General features: G+C 39.6%; 2 protein-coding genes across 5 annotated transcripts; both read right to left on the reverse strand.

Moving 5' to 3' along the window:
* Positions 1–185: 185 nt before the first annotated feature.
* LOC126373126 (myrosinase 1-like) lies at positions 186–12,483 on the reverse strand. 4 transcript variants are annotated; one of them, XM_050019144.1, is made up of 8 exons: positions 12,358–12,483; positions 10,842–10,935; positions 10,280–10,386; positions 8,814–8,961; positions 7,764–8,289; positions 4,512–4,820; positions 3,133–3,371; positions 186–1,770 (listed from the first exon to the last, which is right to left on the reverse strand). In XM_050019144.1, exons 2-8 carry the CDS (start codon positions 10,877–10,879, stop codon positions 1,560–1,562), a joined length of 1,578 nt encoding a protein of 525 aa, XP_049875101.1. In that variant the 5' UTR covers positions 10,880–10,935; positions 12,358–12,483; the 3' UTR covers positions 186–1,559. The 4 variants fall into 4 exon arrangements, with proteins under 4 accessions (XP_049875101.1, XP_049875104.1, XP_049875105.1 ...); XM_050019147.1 differs by lacking the exon at positions 12,358–12,483 and adding an exon at positions 12,055–12,117; XM_050019148.1 differs by lacking the exons at positions 10,842–10,935; positions 12,358–12,483 and adding an exon at positions 11,003–11,187.
* A 126-nt stretch (positions 12,484–12,609) lies between these two features.
* Positions 12,610–24,996, reverse strand: LOC126373066 (girdin). The gene is made up of 6 exons (XM_050019028.1): positions 24,301–24,996; positions 19,183–19,400; positions 18,645–18,789; positions 15,989–16,241; positions 15,361–15,572; positions 12,610–15,128 (listed from the first exon to the last, which is right to left on the reverse strand). Exons 1-6 carry the CDS (start codon positions 24,904–24,906, stop codon positions 12,882–12,884), a joined length of 3,681 nt encoding a protein of 1,226 aa, XP_049874985.1. The 5' UTR covers positions 24,907–24,996; the 3' UTR covers positions 12,610–12,881.
* Positions 24,997–25,509: the final 513 nt, after the last annotated feature.

Consider the following 25,509-nt stretch of genomic DNA (forward strand, 5'->3'; position numbering starts at 1 on the left):
TAAAAAATAAGTAATAGTTTTAAAGAAATACAATACACGAAGTAATTGCCTTTCAGGGGTAAACAACTATTACTTTTCATATTTTTTATAAAAAAACCTTATTGCGGCTTTTTTTTAACTTACAAAGTACCTGATTGTGATGTAATCTCTTAAGTAATAAATTGATGTTAAATTAAAAAAGCGAATTCGTGTTGTAACTTGGTTGTTTTATTTTATACCTACTTGATAATCTATTTACAATAGTTATGTGTTCAACCCTTATTTCACATTTGGAATTTTAAATTAAGAATAAAGGATTTATTCTGGTAGAAAAATATATATAAATTTTACTTACATTTACTTAATATAATAATTAATTAAAACCTAAACCGCACACAGAGGCGATGCAGACGAACGCCTGTATCTTGCTTATCTCCACTTATAATACTTAAAACTACTATAATACTTAAGATACTTATAATTTATACATTTATACTTCATACGACTGAGATGAAAATGCTTCGATGGTCGGGAGGGGTGACTAGGCAAGGCAAAATTAGAAACGAGTACGTTCGCGGAAGCTTCAAAGTAGCCCCTATACCCGATAAGCTGAAATAAAGTCGTTTGAGGTGGTATGGCCACGTAATGCGGAGAGACCAGCAGCATGTAGTCCACACAGCTCTTTGCCTGCCCGACAAAAGAGGCAGAGGACGCCCTCCTTATACTTGGTGGACCAGCATGTCCCGATTATTAAAAAATGAAAATTTACCCGACCCGACAACCCTAGACAGAATGTCATGGCGCCGCAAAATTAGGAGAGCCGACCCCACCTAAAGTGAGATAGCGCAAGGAAGAAGAGAAGAGACTTATAATTTATACATTGTTTTAAGTTTACGCGGTTATCATGACACTTGCAACAGTGTCGAAATATCGGGAGTCTCATATCACTGCTTTAAACGCGGTAAGAACACGTTATTATGTGTTTTAATTACTTATAATTTGTATTTTCAAAGGCCCTGTTATATTATTCGATGGATCACACACACCCCTCACTCCCCGTACCGCAAATACCAATATGACAGAATGAATTCTATACGATAAATCCAACAATTCAAGTGTTTATTTGGTTGTATCGCCTTGTACATTTCACTTTACCCATGGTATAAGAAGACTAGGTATGCTCAACACCATGATAAGCCGCCATTGCTAGCCCTTTGATGACGTAAGTGTTACCGCTGTGTTACCATTAAATTGGCATCTCCAACATTCCAAGGACGTAAATTTTATTATTGAAAATTAAGTGAATTACTGAGTAATGTATTTAATTACTGTTAAGTACTTGTCACACATATAAAGATCTTTTACTAAAAGTTAAAAAAATCCTTGGAAAGTTAATGTAAAAACATTGGTCGTGGGTAATTTATTTTTTACGAAATGGCAACCCAGAGAGGCATGACGTCAGCTGGGCTAACCTTGAAATGCTAGCTGTCACTTTTGAGCATACCTGGTTTTCTTACCATGACTTTACCGAACTTCTATACGACGACCGGTTGCCATAAACCATAAAGTTGAAGTTGACTTTACCGAAGTAAATTGTATAAAGCTGCCACCACGACGGTGAGGGCAGATCCGGTGACTAAGTGGCTGCTGCCCGGAAGGTAAGGGTCCGGGTTGTAATCCATGTCGACAACCCTACTTCGGATTATCTCCTTATACACCAACGCAGACTTTCTGGGTGTCCTAGTTCTTTCAGGATCTGTCATATCTATTTCGTACAGTCCAAATCTGATTCTGAAAACAGAAAATGGGGCATATTTATATAATCTTTATTATACACGGCCCCAATGGTCCAGTGGTTGAGCGTTGGACTCACGATACCGAGGCCCCGGGTTCGAATCCCGGCGGGGACATATCACAAAAATCACTTAGTGATCCCTAGTTTCGTTAGGACATTGCAGGCTTAGGAAGGCACGTTAAGCTGTTGGTCCCGGTTACTATGTACTGATGTAAGTGAGTAATCGTTACATGAGCCACGTCAGGGACCATTGGCTGCTCAATCATAACCCTGACATCAGGGTTGATGAGGCTGGTATTCCACCTCACACCCCACACGATAAGAAGACGGCCTCTGTGGCCCTTCTTTCAGACGACACCCTGAACCGAGATTTGTTTTCAACTGGGCACCCTCAGGCCTGTTGTCTTGAATTTTGTGCCGGGTGAAAGCCCTCAGCGCTTCCCATTTGTCTGGCCAAGTAGTTAATACCATTTGCGGCAAATCTACAATAAGTTACGTCAAAAAAAAAGAAACAAAAACTGGCCTGCAGAATTAAGTACGCACTAGTGCGCACTTTTTTTTTTCTAAAGTACTTATTCATAGGTATAGAAGTTAGAGATTTAAACAAAAGTTTCATAGATAATCATTGTAACTAATTTGTAATTCTACATTAGCAACATTTCGACTCCTTTTTATTTCGAAAGTTTATCTTGTGTACTTAAAAAGTTATTATAATTAGGGTTCCGTAGCCTAATAGCAAAAAACGGAACCCTTATAGATTCGTCATGTCTGTCCGTCCGTCTGTCCGTCCGTATGTCACAGCCACTTTTCTCCGAAACTATAATAGCTATACTGTTGAAACTTGATAAATATGTGTATTCTGTGAACCGCATTAAGATTTTTATGCAATGATAGAAAAAAAAAAAACAATAAATTTTGGGGGTACATACATAGAACTGAAACTCAAAATTTTTTTTTTCATCAAACCCATACGTGTGGGTTATCTATGGATAGGTCTTCCAAAATGGTATTGAGGTTTCTAATATCATTTTTTTCTAAACTGAATAGTTTGCGCGAGAGACACTTCCAAAGTGGTAACATGTGTCCCCCCCCCTGTAACTTCTAAAATAAGAGGAGGATAAGACTAAAAAAAATATATGATGTAGATTAGCATGCAAACTACCAACGAAAATTGGTTTGAACCAGATCTAGTAAATAGTTTTTTTTAATACATCATAAATCGTAAACCGTAATTTACTTTTCATTCAATCAACTCAACTGTTACGGAACCCTTCATGGGCGAGTCCGACTCGCATTTGGCCGCTTTTTTACTTAGTTACTTACCTACTTAGTTTTCAGGCCAGTGTATTATTACTTACGTATATCCCCTGGCCCATTCAAAGTTGTCCATAAGACTCCAAGCGAAGTAGCCTCTCAGGTCTACGCCAGATTCTATAGCCTGTTGCACGGCCACCAGGTAGTTCTTGTAATATTGGCACCTCTGGTCGTCCACCAAGCCGGTGAAGGATGAGAATCCATTCTCCGTGATGTATATGGTCGGGTTGTTGTATGTGTCCTTTATGTAGTTCAAAAGGTTGTACAGCCCTGGTGCGTATTCCTGGAAAGGAAATAAGGATAAGTCACCAATCACCATCCAGAATATTTAATAAATGTTACTTTTATTAATAAATCATATATATTTTAAATGTTAAATGACAAAAATAACTTACAATCTATAACTGATGGCCAATTTATACAAAAGAAATCTAAGACTACCTCTACAAAATTACAAATTAAACATTAATTCAATTAGAAATTAACAATTCAAGACCTTACGTGTCTAATCGTCAAACAATCCCCCGCGAGTTATTCCAGGCGCAAAGGTCCCCATTATATTGTATGGCGATGGACAACCTTTGCACAAAGAAAGAGCCCGCACGCATATCGGACCCCCTCTTTCTTAACCTACGCCCTAGTTCCCTAATGAAGGCTATAGCCTCCAACCCCCAACACCCTGACGTCTCAAACGCAAGCGACACAAAATAATAGTTGCCCACTAGAGCCGAATATTTGTCCCGCTTTCTATCCGCAGCAAACTCAGCCGCGGCGCCAGCCGTCCGCACCGTTCGGCTGAGATGCGAGGCAGCGAAAGTGCTGACCCACTGCAGGCATTTTCCCTTCCGCCATGGCACCATAGTCAGGCCGTCTGGTCTTTTGCCGTCGGAGCGGCAAAGACCCGGGGGCTCCAGCACACACGGGATGTTGGCGGATATTAAGGCCCTCCGGAATAATAAAATAAATAAATAAATTAATTATCGGAAATCAGAATCATTCTCTTCTTATCGAGTGGGTTGAGAGGTGGATTACCAACCTCATCAACCCTGGTGTCAGGGTTACTACTGAGCCGACATGCCTCACGTAACGACCACTTACTTACATCAGTAAGTAGTAACCGGGACTAACGGCTGATCATGCCTTCCGAAGCACGAATCATTTATTCAACGTAATTATCATGGATAAACTTGTTGAATCTACGTCATCTCGCAAGGTGTTATGGCTGAGGAGAAGAAATGACAAGAAACTGCAACAGCAACAATCATTTCAATAGGCCGGAGTGAGATGGTGGTTGAGTTCAGATAGGGGCCCAGACCTACAGGGCATACTTAATTGTCTGCGTCTTACACGTAAGTGGAATTCCGTGGATTCTGCCTACCCCAATGGGAAAAGGCGTGATCTTATGAGCTTATGTGTGTCTTACCGCAGACCAATTGGTTTCGCTCATTGGCCAGGAGGGATCACTATAACTCCCGATGTAAACGTCATTGAACATCGACGGGACTTCATGCATGCCCGCAACAGATGCGTTCCTGTATACAACAGCAGTGCTGTAATGATTCAATGCGAGGAAGTCGGAAGTCCCGCGGAGATATTCGGCCTCTGCATCAGTAAATGCTGGTAGTCTTGTAGTGGAGAGACCTTCCAGGGCGCTGTTCGTAGCTACACGCTCTAAGATCCTTTGCGGGTAGTTGCCTTGTTCGGAGAATAAAGGATCCATGTACTGACCAAACTGAAATTAAAAAAAAAACACATAAATATTCATGTCATGTCATATCTAAAACATTATATGGGTAGAGCCATTCATTTTCCTTGTCACCATGAGGTTCATCATATCCATCTTAGTTCTTCGTTATCACAAGTTGTCTTTGATTACTTGTGGCTCTGCCCACCCCGTTAGGGATTACGGGCGTGAGTGTACGTATCTATGTATGTCCCCATCAACCCTGGTGTCAGAGTTATTATTGAGCCACCAAAGGCCCCTGACATGGCTCATGTAACGACTACTTACATCAAAATCAAATCAGATCAATTTATTTGCGAGAGCACATAGAATACAAAAAAGGTGGTAAAATAATTCAGTAAATAGTAACCGGGACCAACGGCTTACCGTGCCTTCCGAAGCACGATCATCTTACTTTCGGACAATCTGGTGATCAGTCTATAATGTCTTAACCAAACTAGGGATCACAAAATGATTTTTGTGATATGTCCCCGCCGGGATTTGAACCCGGGACCTCCGGATCGTGAGCTAAAAGCATCACACAGCGAGTTAACAGGCGATATGCGGACTTGTGAAATCATATCGCCCTGGTTTTTATGATTTGTGGGTTTATTTATACGTTTTCCAATACAGATAAGCACGTGCTATCAATTTACAATGTAAGTAGGTAACTATACACAAAAAATCCATGACTAACGAGATATAATCTGGTAATCAAATGCCGCAATAACCTCTAGATGCATTATCATTGCAATGCATTATCAGAGCTCGGTGGCGCAGCGGTTAACGCGCTCGGTCTGCGGTTGTTGAAGTAAAGCAACTTTCGCAATGGCCGGTCATAGGTTGGGTGACCACAAAAAAAAAAAATCATCTCGAGCTCCTCCGTGCTTCGGAAGGCACGTTAAGCCGTTGGTCCCGGCTGCATTAGCAGTCGTTAATAACCATCAATCCGCACTGGGCCCGCGTGATGGTTTAAGGCCCGATCTCCCTATCCATCCATAGGGAAGGCCCGTGCCCCAGCAGTGGGGACGTTAATGGGCTGGTGATGATGATGCATTATCATTATCATTCGCCTTTGAAATAATCGATTAGCTATTATAATATAAACAACCTAATCTCACATATTGTGTACCAATATGTTCCCAATAGGTGTAGTAGATAAGATACTTGGATATAAATTCATATAATAATTAAAGACATAAAATAAACATCTATTAAATGCATGCGTTGCTTAAATATAACCCTGGTGGTTGATAAAGTAGGTAATCCGCCTCATAACCCACACGTGACAGTGACATGAACAAAATTAATTTCATTATCAAAATTAAGTAGTACCCAAGGTAAAAATCAACCAAGACTGGTTCACCCTGGCCGCAAGCTAACTTCATCGGGTAAGATTGCTTATACCAGGTGGCCGTAAGCAACATTTTTAAAAGATTTAATTAGGTAAATTTCGGTGGATGTAAATTAATGGATAAACGCTGAAAGAGCAAATTCATACAAACTTTGACGAGAAATGTAGCGCGATCTTGCTACTTTGCTACGGTGCATTCAATATTGACGTACGGTGCCGAGCTATGGGGGCGTGCGGCGGATTGGCAGCGGGCCTTCCGAATGCAAAAAAGGGCGATCCGAGCCATAGTACACGTTCCGCAGGATGTGTCCGCTAGGCCGTATTTTGCTGAGCTGGAAATACTTACACTCCCGTCTATCGTAATTTTTCAAATTGCTGTGTACGTATACACACATATTGACGGGTATCGACTGCGCGGGGACCAGGCCGTAAAAACGCTACGGCACGCGAATAGACTCCAACCTGTCAGACACAGACTCGCCAAGTCCAGCAAACTGACTCATGTGACCGGGACAACCGTGTATAACAGATTGCCTAAATCAATCGTTGACGCGCCATCATTGAAATGTTTTAAAAGTAGGCTTAAATGCTGGCTACTCGAACACACTTTCTATAGCTTTGAAGAATTTTTAACTTTATAATTTACCGCTTAGTACTTAAGTACCATTATTGTATTATTATATTTTCCATATGACATGTAATATAACTATTACGAAATAAATGAATATGAATATGAAATCGAAGAATTTGAATGAGAGTGGAATCAGTAGAAGCGAAAGTGATGTGTCAGGTAAGTAAATCGAATTCCTCTGCCAACCCCAACAGGAAATAGGCGTGATCTTATGTGTATACTATTTTATGTTTACAAAATGCCCAATTTAAATACTTGCATAAAGCATAAGTTCACGACTATATCCCAATTGGGGTAGTCAGAGGCACATCCATCGCAAGATGAACTAAGTACCCACACGTCACCGAGCTATCTGTTAGACCAACGTGATAGGTGGTGAGCCGTATCGCCGTCTATAATGGTCGAGCCAGCACTTAAAATAAATCAAAAAATCATTGATGCAAAATCTGAATGCCATCGAAACGACAAGAAGAAGAAGAAGAAGTACGTGTAGGTACCGGAGTTGGAACCAGCGCTCCCCGTTTGAGAAACAACGAACCACGGGACCACAGTGAGTACCACTGATAATGGCCCCGATTCCTGCAGACACCACCTAATTTTATTTTAAGTTATATCCGTCATTTTCATATCCGTCGAAAAGGAAAGGGACGGATGATTCACAGCTCTTAATTTTAGGAAGAATGAGTAAATGAATGAATAACCCGGGCGAATCAAAAGGTACGTCCCTGGTATGCAATCCGTTTGACGTGCTATCTACTTAACTGTGTCGGGTTATTGACGGATGTAAAATTTTTAGACGGTTGGTTTAGATTTGGAAAATTGACGTGTGTTCCATAAATTTTATGCTTGTCGATTACCCGTTCCTTTCCTTTTCGGCGGATAAGAAAATGACAGATATAACTTAAAATAAAATTAGATGGTATTTACAGGAATTAGCACCAGTGACTACTTTAAGTATTTCACTTACTTTAAACGCTATGTAATCAGTAACAGCTTCGGCGTCGTCCACGGAATCAGTGCTTGGTATACTCCAATCCATGCTGATAACGATCCCCAGTTGCCCATTCTGAGCTGATCTGAATCCCTCATCGTTATATATATGGAACGCTCTAGCATGCGCCAGGAGGATCTGCCTTCCACATCGATAGTACCCCACACCGGGAGACCTGATCCTCGGAGCATGCATGCCAGTTCCAAAGCCTATATGACAGTGGATATAAGGCTCATTCAAAGTCAGCCAATGCTTCACTCTATCCCCGAAATTCTGGTACAGAACCCTGGCATAATCCCCAAACCAATCTGGGAAATTCTCGCTAAGGATACCTCCCTGTTCGTTAAGGTTCTGGGGCAGATCCCAGTGGTACATGGTGGGGAAAGGCTGTATGTTGTTGGCCAGCAGTTCGTCGATCAGGTTGTTGTAGTACTGTATGCCACGAGGGTTCACGTAGTCTGGTCGTCCATACGGCATGATTCGCGGCCAGGATATTGAGAACCTGAAACAAATCGATTTATTATATTAAAAGTTGCGTGCACTGTCTAGAGCATAGTCCATCGCGCTGTGCCGCTACTGCGGGTTGGTGGAGGTTTTGGGCTAGTAGCCGGGACTAACGTGTCTTCCGAAGCATGGAATCCGGATTTCCGGATAATCTGGTGATTCAAACCTGCAGTGTCCTAACCGATCAAGTGACTATTGCATATGAGCGAGATGCCTGCGAATAAAATTATCCGCCCGGGTTGTTCTTCCATTTTAATATTAACAGTAGTCATCCGTCCCTTTCCTTTTCGGCCAATACGAAAATGACGGGTATAACTTAAAACAAAATTAGGTGTCTGCAGGAATCGGGGCTACTATTGATGTTATTAAAGAGTAGTAAGCCACGAGCATTAATATGTATACACTTTGGTACCATGTCACATTAACTTTTTTGACAAATTGAACTGTAAGTCTCACTAAAACTCAAATATGTTAGTGCGACAGAGTCCTAAAGTGGGTACATTATATTGCTCACGACTGTACCTGTAAGCACTGACGCCTAGTTCCTTCAGCATCTGGACATCTCGCTTGTAAAGGTGGTATGAGTTGGCTGCGACGTCCGCGTTGGAGTGGTCCGCGATGTGGCCCGGGTCGGTGCGGACCAGGTGGTCCCACATGGACCAGCCTTTGCCTGGAAAAGATAATCGAAAAAAAAAAATGAAATTTGTTTAACTATAAAAAATTGTTACCTAATAATGAAAAAAAAAACAAGCTCAAGCTGTATTTAAAAAAAAAACCCCTCATTGCAATGGGGGAAATTTTCGAAACTGGCAAAACTGTTCAGGCGAGTTAAAATGGCCACATCGAAGCAATTCATCTAAAAAAGCAATATTGCAATTTGACATTTCCGCAAATAAAAGTAAGTAAAAGTAAGCGCAATGCAAACAAATGTCAAAATAACATTTTTGCTATTTAGATGAATTGCTTGGATGTGGCCATTTTAACTCCCCTGTACTTATTAGTATCAACACCTCGTGTGCTCATGTGTCACAGTTCTCGCGATCCCGCCGGTGTGGTCGTAGATTTCCCTCATTCGATGTTTACAGCTATCGACCCTTTCAGACGACACCCTGAACTGACATTCGCGCCCACCAACTGGGCACCCTCAGGCTCGTTGTCTTAAATTTTGTACCGGGTGAGAGCCCTCAGCGCTCCCCATTTGTCCGGCCAAGTAGTTAATGCCATTAGCGGCAAATCTACCACACGTCACGTCAAAAAACCATTCCATCACAGAAGTGGCTTTATCCAAAAGTGTTATTTAACTATCTTAACTGTGTGCTTCCTATACACGAACTAGCAAGGGACTACTGTCCAAAAACTACACAATATTGTTTAGAAAGTCCTCATAACATGTGCATAAAAGTATACAATAAGATACCTGATAAATTTAAAAACGGACCCAGTAAAGTTATGACTCTTAAATTACGCGAATGGCTAATTACTAATAGTTTTTATAGTATTAGAGAATTTTTGAATTTTCGACATTTGCATGCTTATAATAATTAGCAGGATAGAGATGCTGTAACACTGCCTTATACCGAGTTATACCATATTGTGACTCTGTACCTGTACCTATTTATCCTAAGCGAATAAATGATTTCTGATTTCTGATTATTACCAAGTTTGTTTTTTTTTTTTAAGATTTCAGGCTCTAGGTGTCGTAGCGTTACGAGGATTAGACCATGCTGTGGAGTGAGGTGAATCAGGAATTTACGTATAAGTACTTATAAGGACAGATTATTTATGGGGTTATGTATCTGTGTCGAGGTTTTTCTTGAAGCTTCTTTTCCCCGGCTATACAGATTGTGAGAAGCTGCAGTAGTTTTAAGCGGATGAGTCGTTCGTTATGTAAAAATTGTCGATTCAAAGTGTAACTTATGTTACCTACTGCGTTATGCGTTTTACAAATATTTTAAAATTTAGGTAATAATGTAGGTTGAATGTCTCACCATCTTCATCCCAGGCGCCTTCTACCTGGTATGAGGCAGTAGACGCGCCGAATATGAAGTCTGAAGGAAAACTTCCACTGACATTGTTGGCTATTACAGCGGAAAAACTAAAAAAAAATCTGTTGTTAACATAATATATTTCGTTATTTTTGTATGAAAATTAGCATAATAAACTCACGACTAGGGAAGGCAAACCCGACTCGAGATCGCAAGTTCGAGATCCCGCGGGATTGGAAATATCAATCCCGAGAGATCTCGAAAATTTCGGGTTCATAAAAAATGTAAACGATAGCTGAAAACGATGAAAATTACTTGTAGGTGAGATTAACAAAAAAAAAAAATAATTGAAAAAAATAAAAATCAGAAACCTTTTTACGTCAATATTACTAACTAAATAATTAAGTTTTCTTTGGAAATCAGCATAATCAAAACATAAAAATAACTCGAGGAGTTCCGCCCCGTCAATCTCGAATGGGATTTCGTCAAACTTTAGAAAGTTTAGAAAAATAAATAAACCTGATAAGGAAAAATAGATTAAAAAACAAATAAAAATAGAACTTACGTGAGTGTAGCGAATAACAATCGTGCGATTAGAGTCATTGTCGTTGACTGTAGGTGGGAGGTCTCACTGCTCGCAGGTGGTGTTTAAAAGGATCCTGATAACGATGGCCGTCGTCAAACACACACAGACAATCACTAAATTAAGTACATCTATTTTTTTACCTTAGATGCTGTCCGCGACTTCATCTGTGCAGTTTACTTTTTCGCACTATGACAACAGGACAGAAATAATACAGCCTAATGCACAAGAGACAGCATAAGAAATATACGGTTCTAACACTGTTCTGCGCACCATGCTATAACATAAATAGTAGATTTATACATACTTCTTCTGCGCGGAGTTTCATAAAGATGAATTTTAAAAAAAATACAAAAAGGTATAATAAAATAAACGACGCCCGCGCCGTCGCGCACTATTAAATAACTACTTACTGGTTACCCATTTTAAATCGTACTGTGGTGAGTTCAGTTACCCACTGAGGTAGATCTCAGATCTCCGGAAGATCTACTTAAGTAATAAATCTATAATTTGACCTGACCTTGTGTTAGTGTCCTACTTCTATACCTGCAGTGTCTTGGACATACATACACGAACTCACGCACGTAATCTCTTACGGTGTGGGCAGAGCAGCAAGTAATCAAACGCTGCAAGCACTGTTGATACGACGTCCTAAGATGGATATTGGATATGATGAACCGAATATCGTAAATTTGTTGTTCCATCGCAAAAAAATATGTTTTTGCAACTATTAACTCTTTTTTTTGGAGTTAGTAAACTAATCGCGACTTATTTTGATGTATGGGGGCTATTTAGTCATCGGTTAAAGCCTCTGGTAGCGAAAAATATCAGCGCTCGAAGGACGTAATATACGATCCCGGCGACCCGATTACTCTAGCCATAGAGGCCAATCAGCTCGTGACAACAAACACTTCAGAACCCCGATTCCGACCCCGCGCCCTCAGCGCTCCCCATTTGTCTGGCCAAGTAGTTAATGCCATTTGCGACAAATCTACAATAAGTCACGATGTTTTCCGGCAGCTACATTTCCGGCTACCTATACAGGTTGTGAGAAGCGGCAGTAATTTTAGACGGATGAGAAACACAAAATATACCTACCATTTGTCGAACGCGACAAAAATATATTTAAGTACTCATGTAAAAAAAAAACTGAGAATTCTAAGCGTGTGTGTGTGTAAAGTAAGTACTTACTTACTGAATAAAAATATTTTTAAGTTATAGTTGAGTTTGGTTTTATTTAGATAGTTTTGTGTGGTTAGACATTTATAATAAAATTATTATCATTACTTTTCATCTGTAATCGAAAATTGTAATCCATTATTATTATTAATCAATGTTAATAGCCCCTATTATTATATCATAAATTGTTTTATAATGGATTTAGTTGCGATAATTTGCAGTTATAACGTAATAATCGCATAAAATGCGTGCACTCGTATTGTAATAAATAATTTGCAATATCCTTTAACAGACTAGTATCAGAGATAGCGTGACTTACACTGTATTAACACTGGTTCAAATCCCGGCTAAGGCTCTAAACCACTGAATTCGACTTAAAGAGTTTCAATTCATGTTTGGATTTTAGATAATTGATATCACGTGGTTTCCATGATTTGTGCTCGTTTAATGACAATATATCTCCGAAGGGGTAGGCAGAGATAAACAGTACATCAGTCCTCGCCAGCTATGTCTAAGTCTCAACTGATAGGGCTTATAGAATCACTAAGGAAAAGCTGAATAAATTACTCGGTAAAAAAACAAGTTTGCATTTTAATTATTACTTTTATTTCATGAACGATAACCATGCACGAGCAATTAAAACTAAAACAATGCTAAACAAGAAAATCTCCAATCAGACAACAAAATAACGGTCAATTTTTATGCAAAAAACATTGCCGCAGAATAAACAGTGCATTGATTGATTGAAATTACCAATAAGTGCTTATTAAACTCTTCAACCTTTTATGGAAGGAACAATTAAGTATTATTAACACTTCTGCAAGTACTCTTGTCACTTAAAGACTAATTACTTTTTTCATCATTTTCCTGCGAGTCTGTATCATTGGCCTTGTCTCGTTCCTCGTTATCAGAAGGCGTGCTTGCCCTAGAACCTTCTGAACCATAAATGTTATGAAGTTCTTCCAACTTATAATGTATCTTGACCCCCTTGTCTGTCGTCTTATTCACTTTATTGACTAAAGATTTGGTTTGTTCCTCAAGTCTTTTCAATCGAATGTCTCTAGCTGCGAATATTGCTTCGTGGTCTATTTCACTAGACGTCGATGGTTCAGAACTGTCTCTGCCAGAAGAATCTTCATCTTTCTTCAGGTCTTCTGTATTTTCTTCACCATAGCCGCTTGCATTGTGAAGAGAATCTAATTTCTCAATTATTTCTTCTCCAGTAAGCAATGTGTTCGATAGGTTTGAGACCACTTCGTTACATCCCTCTTCTAATTTCTGAAGTCTTTCATCTTTCTTATTAAGTGTTTCATTTTGACGTTTCACGTTTTCTAATATTTCTTTGAAGTCTACAGCTGGGATGTCAGTATTACTTGATGTTGATGGCACATTTGAAGCATTATCCATATCTTCCATGACTTTGTATTTATTAGTGACATTGCTATCATTTGTAGCAAAACAATTAGAGGTTGAAAGTTCATTTGAAATCTCAATTGAGTTACTGTAGTTTGTTATTTCTTTTTCAGTTACTTCACTTTCATTAGATTTATTGTCGACCCTTAAAGTAACATTTTGTGTACAATTTTGTGTTTCATCATCAACTTTGTCATTCACTTTTAGTATCTGAAGATTGCCATTATTGGTGCTTGTAGTATTTTCTTTTATTGTCTTATTTGTGTTATCTGACGTTTCATTCTCACTACTAGAATTAGCTTCACATATGGAATTAAGTTTTTCTACAATTGCATCACGCACTTTTAGAGTTTCGGATATGTCTTTTGTAACTTTCATGCATTCATTTTCTAAAGTTTGCAACCTTTCATCTTTTTTTGCTAATCGTTCATTTTGATGCTTTCCGTTTTCCAGTATTGCCTTGAAATCAATATCTGGCTCTGTTGAATTTTGGTTTGAAGTTGATGATTCTATCAAAACATTTGTTGAAACATTAAGGTTTGTTTCGGTATTGTTAGTGGCAATAGTATCATCATCAGTTGGCACTTTTAGTGTATAAATTTGTTCGTCTATGTTTGGGTTTTGTCCGGTTTCTGGAGAATCATCACTTAGTTCTTGTGTAGTGAGCTTAGTAGATGTGGGCCTGTTTAAAAGATGATCTAGGGTATCGTTTATTTGGTCGCTCAACTTAGCAGTATTTTGTGTATTTTGCAACAAAGCTGCACTAGATTTTTCTAGTCTCTCTAGTTTTTTGTCTTTTTTTGCCAGTCTTTCGTTTTGTTCTTGGATACTTTTTAAAATAGCTGCTGGATCTATAGTCGGGACGTTTTGTTGAATTGAATTACTATTAGAAAGTAATTGATTCATATCTTTACTCTCCGTAGAATCGCTACATTGACTGTTATCAGCGATGGATAGATCCTCGGCGCAGGAGTCGTGAGCAATGTCACCGACTTCGTCTTCTGTTTCCTCACAAACTCTTTCACTTTTCAATAGACTTTCACTATTGCAAGAATCAGATATATCATGGTGGTCGTCACCATCATGTGTATCAAGCGGCAGATCAGCGACATCCAACATATCGCTGGCCGGATCTTCTCTTTCTGCAGCTAAATTAAAATCAGTACTCGAATCTAAGATGGTTTCAAAAGATTTCTTAAGTTTTTTCTTGGACCTAGTGAGTGGTTCTGTAACATATTCACTTTCATCATTCGATTCTGAAGACTCGTCTGATGGTCTTTCATCACTGTAACCGCTTTCAGCCGAGTTGTTGAATGAAGTGTTTGACTTTGCTTTTCTGCTTGAAAACTCAGCCCTGAGCTTCCTCCAGTCTTTTTCGGATTGTGAATTCTTCTCTCTCGCCTGCTCCCATTTCTCACGGCAGTACTCCAACTCTTCTTTAAGTTCGTTGAGAAGTTTTCTCTTCTGTTGGAGTTCGTATTTGAGGATTTTCTCGTGGGTGTGTAACTGATGGTGATGTCTACGAAGTCTACCGACGACATGCCACGTCTTGCTGAGCTCACTTGTCACGAGACACAGCTTCCGTTCCTGTTCTCCTAGACGAGTCTCCAGGTGACCATTCAGTTGTTTCATGCGATTCACCTCTTTGATCAGAGCCAACTTTTCAACAATCAAGTCCTGTAAAAAAGAAAGTTTATGCATTGTAATTATGTTATTTTCGTTGGGGCATTAAATTGTCATTATTACATGTGCTTTTTTTCATGAACAATCTCTGGCTCAGTGTCAAAATTAGCAATGCTGTATTTTTGCATCGCGGTATAAACATCGAGAGTTTTCTTATTTTTAGACGACAGTAAAGACTGGGAATGATTCATGTATTCAGAAATGTGACTGCAAATACTGTACTTACTTTTAATCTTATGTAGGTTTGACTAACGCTTGGCACTTGAACAGGGCCCGATTTAGTTTCAACGGTTTTGTAGCAAGTTGTGACTTTTTCCGTTGCATTGTCATCAGGAGCAGTTTGATGACTCAGCAGCTCCATTAGAACTCTCCACACCTTCGGTAAGTTTTGGACAATTTCTTCAGCTGTCGTCGAGGTGGTCACTGAACTCTGAGCGTCTGTAAATAAAGTGAATCACACAATTATATTTGGTATATGCACTGTAAACTAAAAAGGGAATGCGTTATTTTTAACTTCGCATTAATCATGCTTCATATTTGCGGAACACATTAACAAAAAAAAAAAAAAAAATACTGTTTTTCTTGTTTTGATTAATTTTTGTATTATATTCGGATTCGGCTAAGTTATTAATACCATATGCGGTAAATCTGCAATAAGTCAAGTAAAAAAATAAAAAAATACATACAAAATAAAATGTGAAAGTATCTCATTATTTTTTTTATTTCTGATGGATTGACTGATTTGTTTAATGGTGGATTGGCTATAATGTATCATTTTCTTCTGCCCGGCACATTCCCAGCCTACTTAGTATGTATTTTTTAAATATTTAAACTACATAATAATATGTACATACTGTCATTTTCATCAGTAGATTTACTTTCTACTGCTTCTTGTTCTTCTTTAGGTGTTTTATTTTCACCCTTTTCTTCACCATCATCCACTTGACTGACGATCTCTAACAAGAGTTTGGGCAGAGCTGATGATGCTTCAGAATCGTTTTCCTTCTCCGCCATGTGGGTAAGAAGACCATGGTTCTCCTCCAGACGGTGAACTAGCTTGTCCAGGTCCTGTGGGCTCTTGTAGCCTAGCAGCACTTGGGAGAAAAGCTGTAAAAGAAACAGAAAAATATAATCTAATCACTCTACTCACCCCATTAGAGATTATGGGCGTGAGTTTATATTGTATATTATCTGTTTGCTTACTCTTCTATAGGAGTAGGGGACGACCCTAGAGAGTGTGGATGGATTGTGTAAAGAAGGATATGTGTGTGAAAGGTGTGATTACCGAGATGACGACTGACAGAGATGAATGGATGAGGAATATACATGTTGTGTCGACCACACCAGGACCTAGAGTGGGATAAGGGCAGGAGGATTTTTATTATTTATTTATTAAGGTACATACAACATTACAGTATGGCCCAATGCGCTATATGACGAGAAAACAATATACAAACTAATACAACAAAAATAAACATTGAAAGAAAAAAAGAAACAAAAAGAAAAATAAGACTATGAATAACATGAAAAACATTAAAGGAAATTGCAATTGCAAAATTAAAAAGTAAACTATCACACAAAAATAAAAATAATAATATAAAAAACAAAACAGTAAATCATGAATAGATCTTCTCGCAAAAAGCCAAACACTCTCTCCATACACTCCACCATCTATCAGCGAACACATCAAATTGTGGTGTCGATTCTAACATCGCGGAGAGGAGACGCAAAGCACGCATAAGGAAGGAAGGATGATGATCTTGGGGGTTAATAAAAAGGCCACAAAACAATTCATCTATAAAAAAGCAATATTGCAATTTGACATTTGCGCATATAAAAGTAAGAGCGCAATGCAAACAAATAATGTCAAATAGCAATATTGCTTTCTTAGATGAATTGCTTCGATGTGGCTATTTTAACCCCCTGTTTATACTTACTTTCCAAAGTCTATACAAAGTCTTCATGAACATCCCAAAACACGTAGATGATAATAATAACTCGGTAATAATTGGGCAGTTTCAGGTCAAAGAGAAATTATTAAATTCTGAACTAAATAAAACAGATCTGAAGGTGACAAACAACTTTTTCTTTCTTCTATTTAACTTATTTATGAATTTTAATAAAGAAAAATAATAAGTGCGTCATTAAGTGCGTTATTTCGTCACGTTTTTCTATGACGTCACAGGTTGCTTTTTCATACAAATTCCATAGGAATTTCGTGTTTTGACGTTTAGTAAAAAGCAGCTGATTTGACTAGTTGGAAACTACTATTATACTGCGTGTTTTAAATGAATAAACGGAGCTGGCTGGTGTAAATATTGTGATCTAAACATTGTTTCAGCCGAAACGCAATAATGAGGGCAAGAGGCAAACAGTCAGGATTATTTGGATGTACCTAAACTGAAAACTACGCATTTGGAGTGCTTAAGTATGTCAAGGACAAACAAGACTAGATAAACAAAGACATAGGGAGCTTACGGCGCAATTTTCACCCGACTGCGGCGAAGCAAAAGCTTGCTTGAATGGAATTATGTGTGTATGAATATCAAATGCTTATCATAAAACATAAACAGCCTATAATATGTACATTACTGGGCACAGGACTCCCCTCAATTATGATTAACCGGACCCCTTCGTACTTCGCCACGCTGCTCCACCAGGGTTGGTGAAGTTGTTTTTACAGCTAATAGCCCTAGCCGGGATCAAGCTAAAAGCCCCCCGAAGCACGGCATCTTACTTTGTCGGACAATCAGGTGATTTAAGCCTACAAAGGACAGTCTCAGAAAGTAATTTCGAGAATGTGCCCATCGGGAATCGAACCTGGACCTCCAGATAGTGTGCCTAACCCTCTAACCACTAGACCACGGAGGCCGTTATCAGATGCTTATAAATATACCTATGTATAACTATCAATATTTTATAAGTTCCAGGGATTAGCATTATCGGTATTATTGGCTCAATAATTACGAAAATTGGATTTGTAAAAGCCAAAGGATTAAAGACTTGTACATATTTATAATTATATTGTTCTGTAAGTCTTGACAATTACGATTTGTTCCAATTTTAACTGCCAACCATTGCGCAATGACTCAAATTAGCTTTAAAACATTTTTTCGATTCTGCTCCGCACCACCCAAATCCCTGTAGTTGCGGCTTCCGAATACATCCCGGTTAGGGACGGTACTGAAAAGTATCGGCGTCCGAACTCTAGCCATAGGGGCGGCCAATCTGCTCGCGACAACAAACACTTCAGAACCCCCATACCGACCCCGCCGGCGGATTTACCTCATTCAGAATTCGTATAAGTATACACATGGATCGCGCCCTCTGTTTCATCATTCGTCGTGTTCACCTTTCATCATTACATTAATCATCATCAAGAAAACAAAGTACATAAGACTTGGCTGTATGGGCATAGTTCCCTTTGCCTTGCCCTTCGAGGAATACCAACCAAAAGAAAGTATCTTTGACCCAGTAACACACCCTATTTGCGTAGTAGATAGTAGGTACCTTGTTCACAGCAGACATTTCCTCCTTCAAACGTCGTGTCTCTTCTTGGCAGGAGTATATCTGGTTGTTTTTGTTTGTTACCGTCTCCTGAAGTTCATCGACCCTCGCTTCCAGCTCTTCCACTTTCGTTGTCAGGTCTTTCACCCTGGAAGATTTACAATAGGTTAATCATTGCAACGGGATTACTTAGAATAATTAGGGTAGGTAGGATTATCATGCTTAGTATTAGTCTAGTTTTATTGTACACATAAGTACGAGGGAGACAGACAGACGCTCTCTCCCCTACTTTCTTTAGCGGGTTACGACTGGTGTGGAGCATACTCCACCACACTGCTCCAGTGCGGGTTGGTGGAGGAAACTACACGCAGTATTATTCTTTATTATATGGTTTCTTGGGTGATAAAGTTTCCTCTATGAGGTGTGTAAGGATATTCTACCCTACCCTGCCCTATTTTTCCTTAAAAAGTAGCATGGAGAATGCTACACCGACAAGAGCGTGGCTCTTAAATTAGTGATGTGATAAAGGATTTTGACTAACTTGTCACTTTCAATGAGCTTCAACGTCTTTTGTTCCTCAATCTCCCTGAGGAGTCCTTGTCTGGTGACCTCAGCCAGCCTCGCCCTCTCCTCATAGAGTCCTCGGAGAGTCCTGATGTTCTGCAGCTGCCTCTCATACTCTTGTCTCAGGTCTGATGAGAGCATGCTCGCCTCTCTGTCTGCTAAGGACCGCTCGATCTCACTCAGTTTCTCTTTGAGCTGGAAAAGGAGAGTTAATTAAACGCTTGCACAATAAGATAGAAGACGACCTCGTCATAAGGCTAGTTTCCATCTAGTCAAATGAGTTAATTTTACTTAACGTCAAAAATACAAAGGTAAGTATGTTATATATTTATTTGCATGTATTTATTGGTAAGTTGTACTTATACATAGTTTGTACTTACAATCTTTCAATTTTTTTTCATTTTTCCTCACCTTATGGTTGTCTGGAAGAAATCGCTTTAAGCGATAAGGCCACCATTTGCCATGTACTTAGTTAAGAGTCTTTTTGTAATTATTTCTTTTTATTTTGGTGCAATAAAGTGTATTTGTATTGTATTGTACAAAGCTACTATATTTGTACGAATAAGCAAACCGTGAGGTCAAAAACAACGTGATAAAATTTAATGTCGGATCTATTACGCTTTACTTGATTAAAATTCACAATTATTTATATACTAACTTTAAAATAAAATAAAAACAAAAATTTTTCGTCAATTATAGATCTGTCTCTTATAGAATTGTATACATTATGTTACGTAGATAGTATAAGTTCGTTCCCTCAAATTAAGATGTTATGGCTGTTCAAATATACGTACGGTTCAGTGTCGTTAAACGTTGTCTTGTGACAAGATGCGTCGCGGACACGTTTTTTTTTTTTAATTAAGATGGGTTTACGTTTAACAGAGATTGGTTGCCTATTTGTTATACCAGGTCTATGACTTGGAAGGAAGTTGTCATAAAATAGAGCGGGTTTCTAGGGTACCCTGTATTAGGGTGTCCTATATTACTAATTACTCATATAGGGCATGGGAAATGTAAGTAAAAATAAAATATTTACTTCTATCATGTGGATTGTGAGGTGGATTATCAACCTCAACAACCCTGCTATCAGGGTTATTATTGAGCCGCCAAAGGCCCCTGACATGACTCATGTAACGACGGCGTATTTACATCGGTAAGTAGTAACCGGGACCAACGGCTTAACGTGCCTTCGGAAGCACGGATCAAAAGGTGATCAGCCTGTAACGTCCTAATCAAACTAGGGATCACAAAGTGATTTTTGTGATTTGTCCCCACCAGGATTCGAACCCGGGACCTTCGGATCGTGAGCACATCGCTCAACCACTGGACCAGGGAGGCCGTCAAAATAATATTAATAGGTAACAAAAAAAAAGAAATCTTCAGTCCGCGAGCTCAACTCGCGCTTAGACTCTTCTATTAAAAAAAATATAGGTCACGTGCTGTCAGTAGTTTCAGCATTAATATAATCTGTATTATGACGAGCTCTGTCTCGGTTTGGCAATGTGACAGCGACGTCTGCCAAATCCGTAGCGGTCCCTGACCGCGAAGCCAATAGCCCTTTCTTAATTAATTACCTTTGTCTCCGCTTTCAGTTGGAAAGTTTCGAAGAAAGTTTATCTTTAGTACTTACTGGACGATTATTTTTTTTTAAATAGTGTTAGTGACATCGTAACGGATAAGACCAGAGTCCAAGAAACAACAATTTGAAAAAGAAAAGCAGCCAATGTCCTTACTCTTAACGAGTTTTTACAACGGGAACATTCCCATTTTGGAAACATTCCCATTTTGGAAACATTCCCATTTTGGAAACATTCCCATTTTGAGAAAATTCCCATTTTGAAAACATTCCCACTTTGAAAACATTCCCATTTGGGAACATTTCCATTTTGAAAACATTCCTGGGAACGGCACATCACTGAGTGGGACGTATATAAGCTATTTAAGATGTAGCATACCATACCGCCTATCATCCCAGGCATGACAATTAATGAACTGCGTCGTTACCACGGAGTTCTTGTTATAGACAGATGCCGCGGGAGCATAGCCGGTGGGGACATATGCACAAAACGATCACATTATATAACCCAACCATCGCATTATAAAATTTTCCACATCATTATTTGCTTCTTTGGTTTCCAGCAACCAGAAGTAGTGCTTGATGAACTGCAAGTAAATCGATGTAGCGGTCCAGGCAGTGTCTTGGGGCGGCCACTTCACACGTCTACTTGAGTCAATAGGGATAGGTGGTCCAGTGGTTTGAGCGTTGGGCTCACGATCCGGAGGCCCCGGGTTCGAATCCCGGTGGGGACACATCACGAAAATCACTTTGTGATCCTTAGTTTGGTTATAGGACATTACAGGCTGATCACCTGATTGACCGAAAGAAAGATGATCCGTGCTTCGGAAGGCACGTTAAGCCGTTGGTCCCGGTTACTTTATACTGATGTAAGTGAGTAATCGTTACATGAGCTATGTCAGGGGCCTTTGGCGGCTCAATAGTAACCCTGACACCAGGGTTGATGGGGTTGGTAATCCACCTCACAACACGCTTCCCCCGATACCGACCTCACTAATGGTTGTCGATTTCCCTCATTCAGCACTTATCGCTATCGACCCACTAGAGTCGATTAATTCTTTCAAATATAATCCACTCTGTCGACGCGGGACGCCGTGAGCCGAGGTTCGCACCCAATGAGCTACCCTCAGGCCTGTTGCCTTAAATTTTGTGCCATTTGCGGCAAATCTACAATAAGTCACGTCAAAAAAAAAAAAAAACAAAAGACTTGTGTGCTGCGTGCACATCTCCCTTGTTTCTATGATCTGTGGTCTTTAATATGATGAACGTAATTGGCAACGTCCATGGCACATCATATTTGTTGACACTGAAATGCCTGTCTTCCGAAGATTTGTATCTTCGTTCGTGCCATGCATAAAGTCACGCTTGTACCCCCACTGGGGTGGGCAGACCCAGAAGCAATCGGAAGACAACTTGATACGAAGTTCTAGGGTGGATATGATGAACCGTATGGTGTCAGGTGATCAGCTCATCTATATTTATAGCTTTATAGTATATTAAAATGTCGTCTTCTGAATTGTAACAAAAAATCGAATATCAGTTATCATGCAAGGAGATCCCTCTTTCATCATCATCATCATCAGCCCATTAACGTCCCCACTGCTGGGGCACGGGCCTTCCCTATGGATGGATAGGGAGATCGGGCCTTAAACCATCACGCGGGCCCAGTGCGGATTGGTGGTTATTAACGACTGCTAATGCAGCCGGGACCAACGGCTTAACGTGCCTTCCGAAGCACGGAGGAGCTGGAGATGAAAACTTTTTTTTTGTGGTCACCCATCCTATGACCGGTCTTTGCGAAAGTTGCTTAACTTCAACAATCGCAGACCGAGCGCGTTAACCGCTGCGCCACCGAGCTCCTCAATCACAGGAAAACGATAACGATATAGATCCTTCTTTATCACAGGAAAACCAAAAAAAACCTTAGTATGATTGGTATCTTACGAAAAGTAATGATAAAATTGCAGCCTGTTATATAAAATATACACACATACATAAACTGCCTATATACGTCCCACTGCTGGGCACAGGCCTCCCCTCAATCAACCGGAGGGGGTATGGAGCATACTCCACCACGCTGCTCCATAAAATATACATTGCGCGTAAAGTGACTATGGAATTTGAGAAGCAGTAGAGCTATCGTAGTTATCTGTTTGCCGGCGACAGCGCAGCGGTTCTCATAAAATGCGCATGAGGGCCTTTCCATCCTCTTTCTACTATTCGGTGAACTAATATAACGTACCACGGTCAAGCTATAAAAATGTATTTTTAAACTTCACTGTATAAAATTCTTAAAACATGCGCGCAGCAGATCGTTGAGTCAGTCTTTATTGCACATAAGTAGGTATTTTTTTTTGACGTGACATTGTAGATTTGCCGTAGATGGCATTAACTACTTGGCCGGACAAATGGGGAGCGCTGAAGGCTTTCACCCGGTACAACGTTTAAGACAACAGGCCTGAGGGTGCTCCGTTGGGCGCGAACCTCGGCTCAGGGCGTCGTCTGAGAGGAAAAATATTTGAAAGACCCTAGTGGGTAGATAGCGATAAGCGCTGTTTGAGGGAAATTGTCGACCACGCCGTCGGGGTCGGTGTCGGGGTCCTGAAGTGTTTGGTGTCGCGGGCTGATTGGCCGCCTCTATGACTAGAGTAATCGGGTCGTTGGGATCGTATATTACGTCCTTCGTAGGTATATTGCACAACTTATAGAAATACACTAGCTTTATAAAGTTTGCGTAATTTTAATTGAGTAAGGATTATTTTTAATTGTGCATCACAGTATGTGCAATGTCGTGCATTATGATATGAGTCAACAGATTTTCTGATTAGAGCCACGCTCTTGTCGGTGTAGCATTCTCCATTCTTGTCTTCTATAAAGCTAAGAAGTTCTATAAAGCTAAAAAGCCCACAGGTAGGTTTTGTTAGGTTATTTCTCGCAAGACTAGTATTTCAAAGCCGTACAACAGTGAACAGTGCTGACAGTTACTGCTGCCCTCTGTAAGGTGTTTGTCTGGTAGGTCTTAAAGGCTACTTTCCTCAAAAAATACAGATAGCGTTATACAGATTTGCCTTCGTTTAACCTTCTAATTTCATGGATAAGAGATATATGCATCTTTTATCTTTGTTTTTGGTTATACATTTTGACCCTTGTTATTAAACCCAGGCACAACACATCTTCCACCCATTATTATTGTGATCAAAATAAACAGAAGCAATATAGGTAGCAACATAATTCTATACGTATCCAAATATCAAGCAACAAATATTTTTATAAGTCTCTGCCATTACATTATATTTTTGAATAATTATGTACCCCAAACAATGAGAAAATATGTAATTTTCACGCTAAATCTAAACAGCGTCTATATATTTTTGGGGGAATACAGCCTGAAAAGTCCTTCATTATAATGCCTTTCTTACTTCTGTACTGTATCGCTTTAAGAAGTCTCTTCTAGCCGACCGTTTTCAATTCACCGCTTATCAGTTTTTGAAAGTAATTAATACTTAATTAAAATCATACCTCATTAAGCTGTTGCTCCCTCAGCGCCAACATAGTTTTGCTAACAGCTATCACTTCTTTCAAAGCGTTTATTTGCTTCATGGATTCAGTATTTTGTCCATGAAGGTCTATTATATCCGAGTTGGCGCCCTGCAGTGCGCTGTTGGCTTCAACCAGGTCTCTTCGTAGCCTATTGTTGTTTGCTCGAAGCTTCTCAAATTCCTCTTGCATATTCACTACAGTTTCCTTTATATCACTATACTCTTTGCTACACTGTAAGTTTTCAGGTATATCAATATTGTTTTGTGCCAGCAACTCTCTCAGCATTCTATTGCTCTCACAAGCAGCTGACTTGGCTTTCTTTTCGTTTTCCAAAGACGTTTCTAGTTCCTTCTTCTCCATTTTATGTCTGTTAAGGATTTCTCTTCTTTGTTCTCTTTTTATCTGCAGTTGTCTTCTAAACTCTTCCATTTCTGCTTCTTTTGCTTTCACTCTTGTGTCTCTATCTTCGCTATCATAGTTGTCTTCAATAGTATCGTGGAATTCCTCAACGCTGTCGTCGGAACTCATTGTGTCAACAGCTTTATCTCCTCCACCTGTCGGGACACTACTGAACGTATTACCCATTTCGGTATACTTTTATAAGGTTTTAACATTCGCGGGATTAAGATACGTATTTGTACGTGGCTAGGTGTTTGTAACGAGACAAAGGACTGTCGACTGCTCGGTCGGCGCGTGCGATGGGCGGGCGGGACAGAAATAGCTACCACGTCACGAGCAAGCGCATGTAGAGACCTGCGCACTGAGTCCCGCGGTCTTCATATCTTTTCCACGGTAACGCGGGACTTCGCGGTACAAGTCGAGTATAGCACGATTCGACGAACTCACGTCGATATCGTTATTTTTATCAGGTTATTTTATTTCTCGCAAGACTAGTGAGTAAGGAGTAGAATTATGGTATGCAAGGAAGTCAGAAGTGGCCTTGGGGGTTCGTAAAAATATTTTTAATCTTTTTGTCAATATGTTTTAATGTTAACAATAAAATACAAATATACTTTATTGCACACAAAACACAAAACAAGTTTTACACACATGGACGAATGATACAATACAATCTGGCGACCTTATTGCTGCAGCAATATCTTCCAGGCAACCAGTGGCAGGAAAACATTTATCACAATTTGGTGCGGAACGGTGCAACATCTTGTATAAAAAAATACTTACAAAAAG

Source organism: Pectinophora gossypiella, chromosome 15, assembly GCF_024362695.1.
Source record: "Pectinophora gossypiella chromosome 15, ilPecGoss1.1, whole genome shotgun sequence".
NCBI lineage: Eukaryota > Metazoa > Arthropoda > Insecta > Lepidoptera > Gelechiidae > Pectinophora > Pectinophora gossypiella.

Excerpts from the sequence above, each read along its gene's own strand:
- LOC126373126 (XM_050019144.1), bottom strand. The coding sequence starts at position 10,879 with ATGACTCTAATCGCACGATTGTTATTCGCTACACTCAC. Across the intron at positions 8,962-10,279 it reads AGGCGCCTGGGATGAAGATG|GCAAAGGCTGGTCCATGTGG; the intron begins GTGAGACATTCA and ends TATCTTTTCCAG. Across the intron at positions 3,372-4,511 it reads GCGAAACCAATTGGTCTGCG|GAATACGCACCAGGGCTGTA; the intron begins GTAAGACACACA and ends TTTCCTTTCCAG.
- LOC126373066 (XM_050019028.1), bottom strand. The coding sequence starts at position 24,906 with ATGGGTAATACGTTCAGTAGTGTCCCGACAGGTGGAGGAGATAAAGCT. Across the intron at positions 16,242-18,644 it reads AAATGTCTGCTGTGAACAAG|CTTTTCTCCCAAGTGCTGCT; the intron begins GTACCTACTATC and ends TTTCTTTTACAG. Across the intron at positions 15,129-15,360 it reads AAACCTACATAAGATTAAAA|GACTTGATTGTTGAAAAGTT; the intron begins GTAAGTACAGTA and ends TCTTTTTTACAG.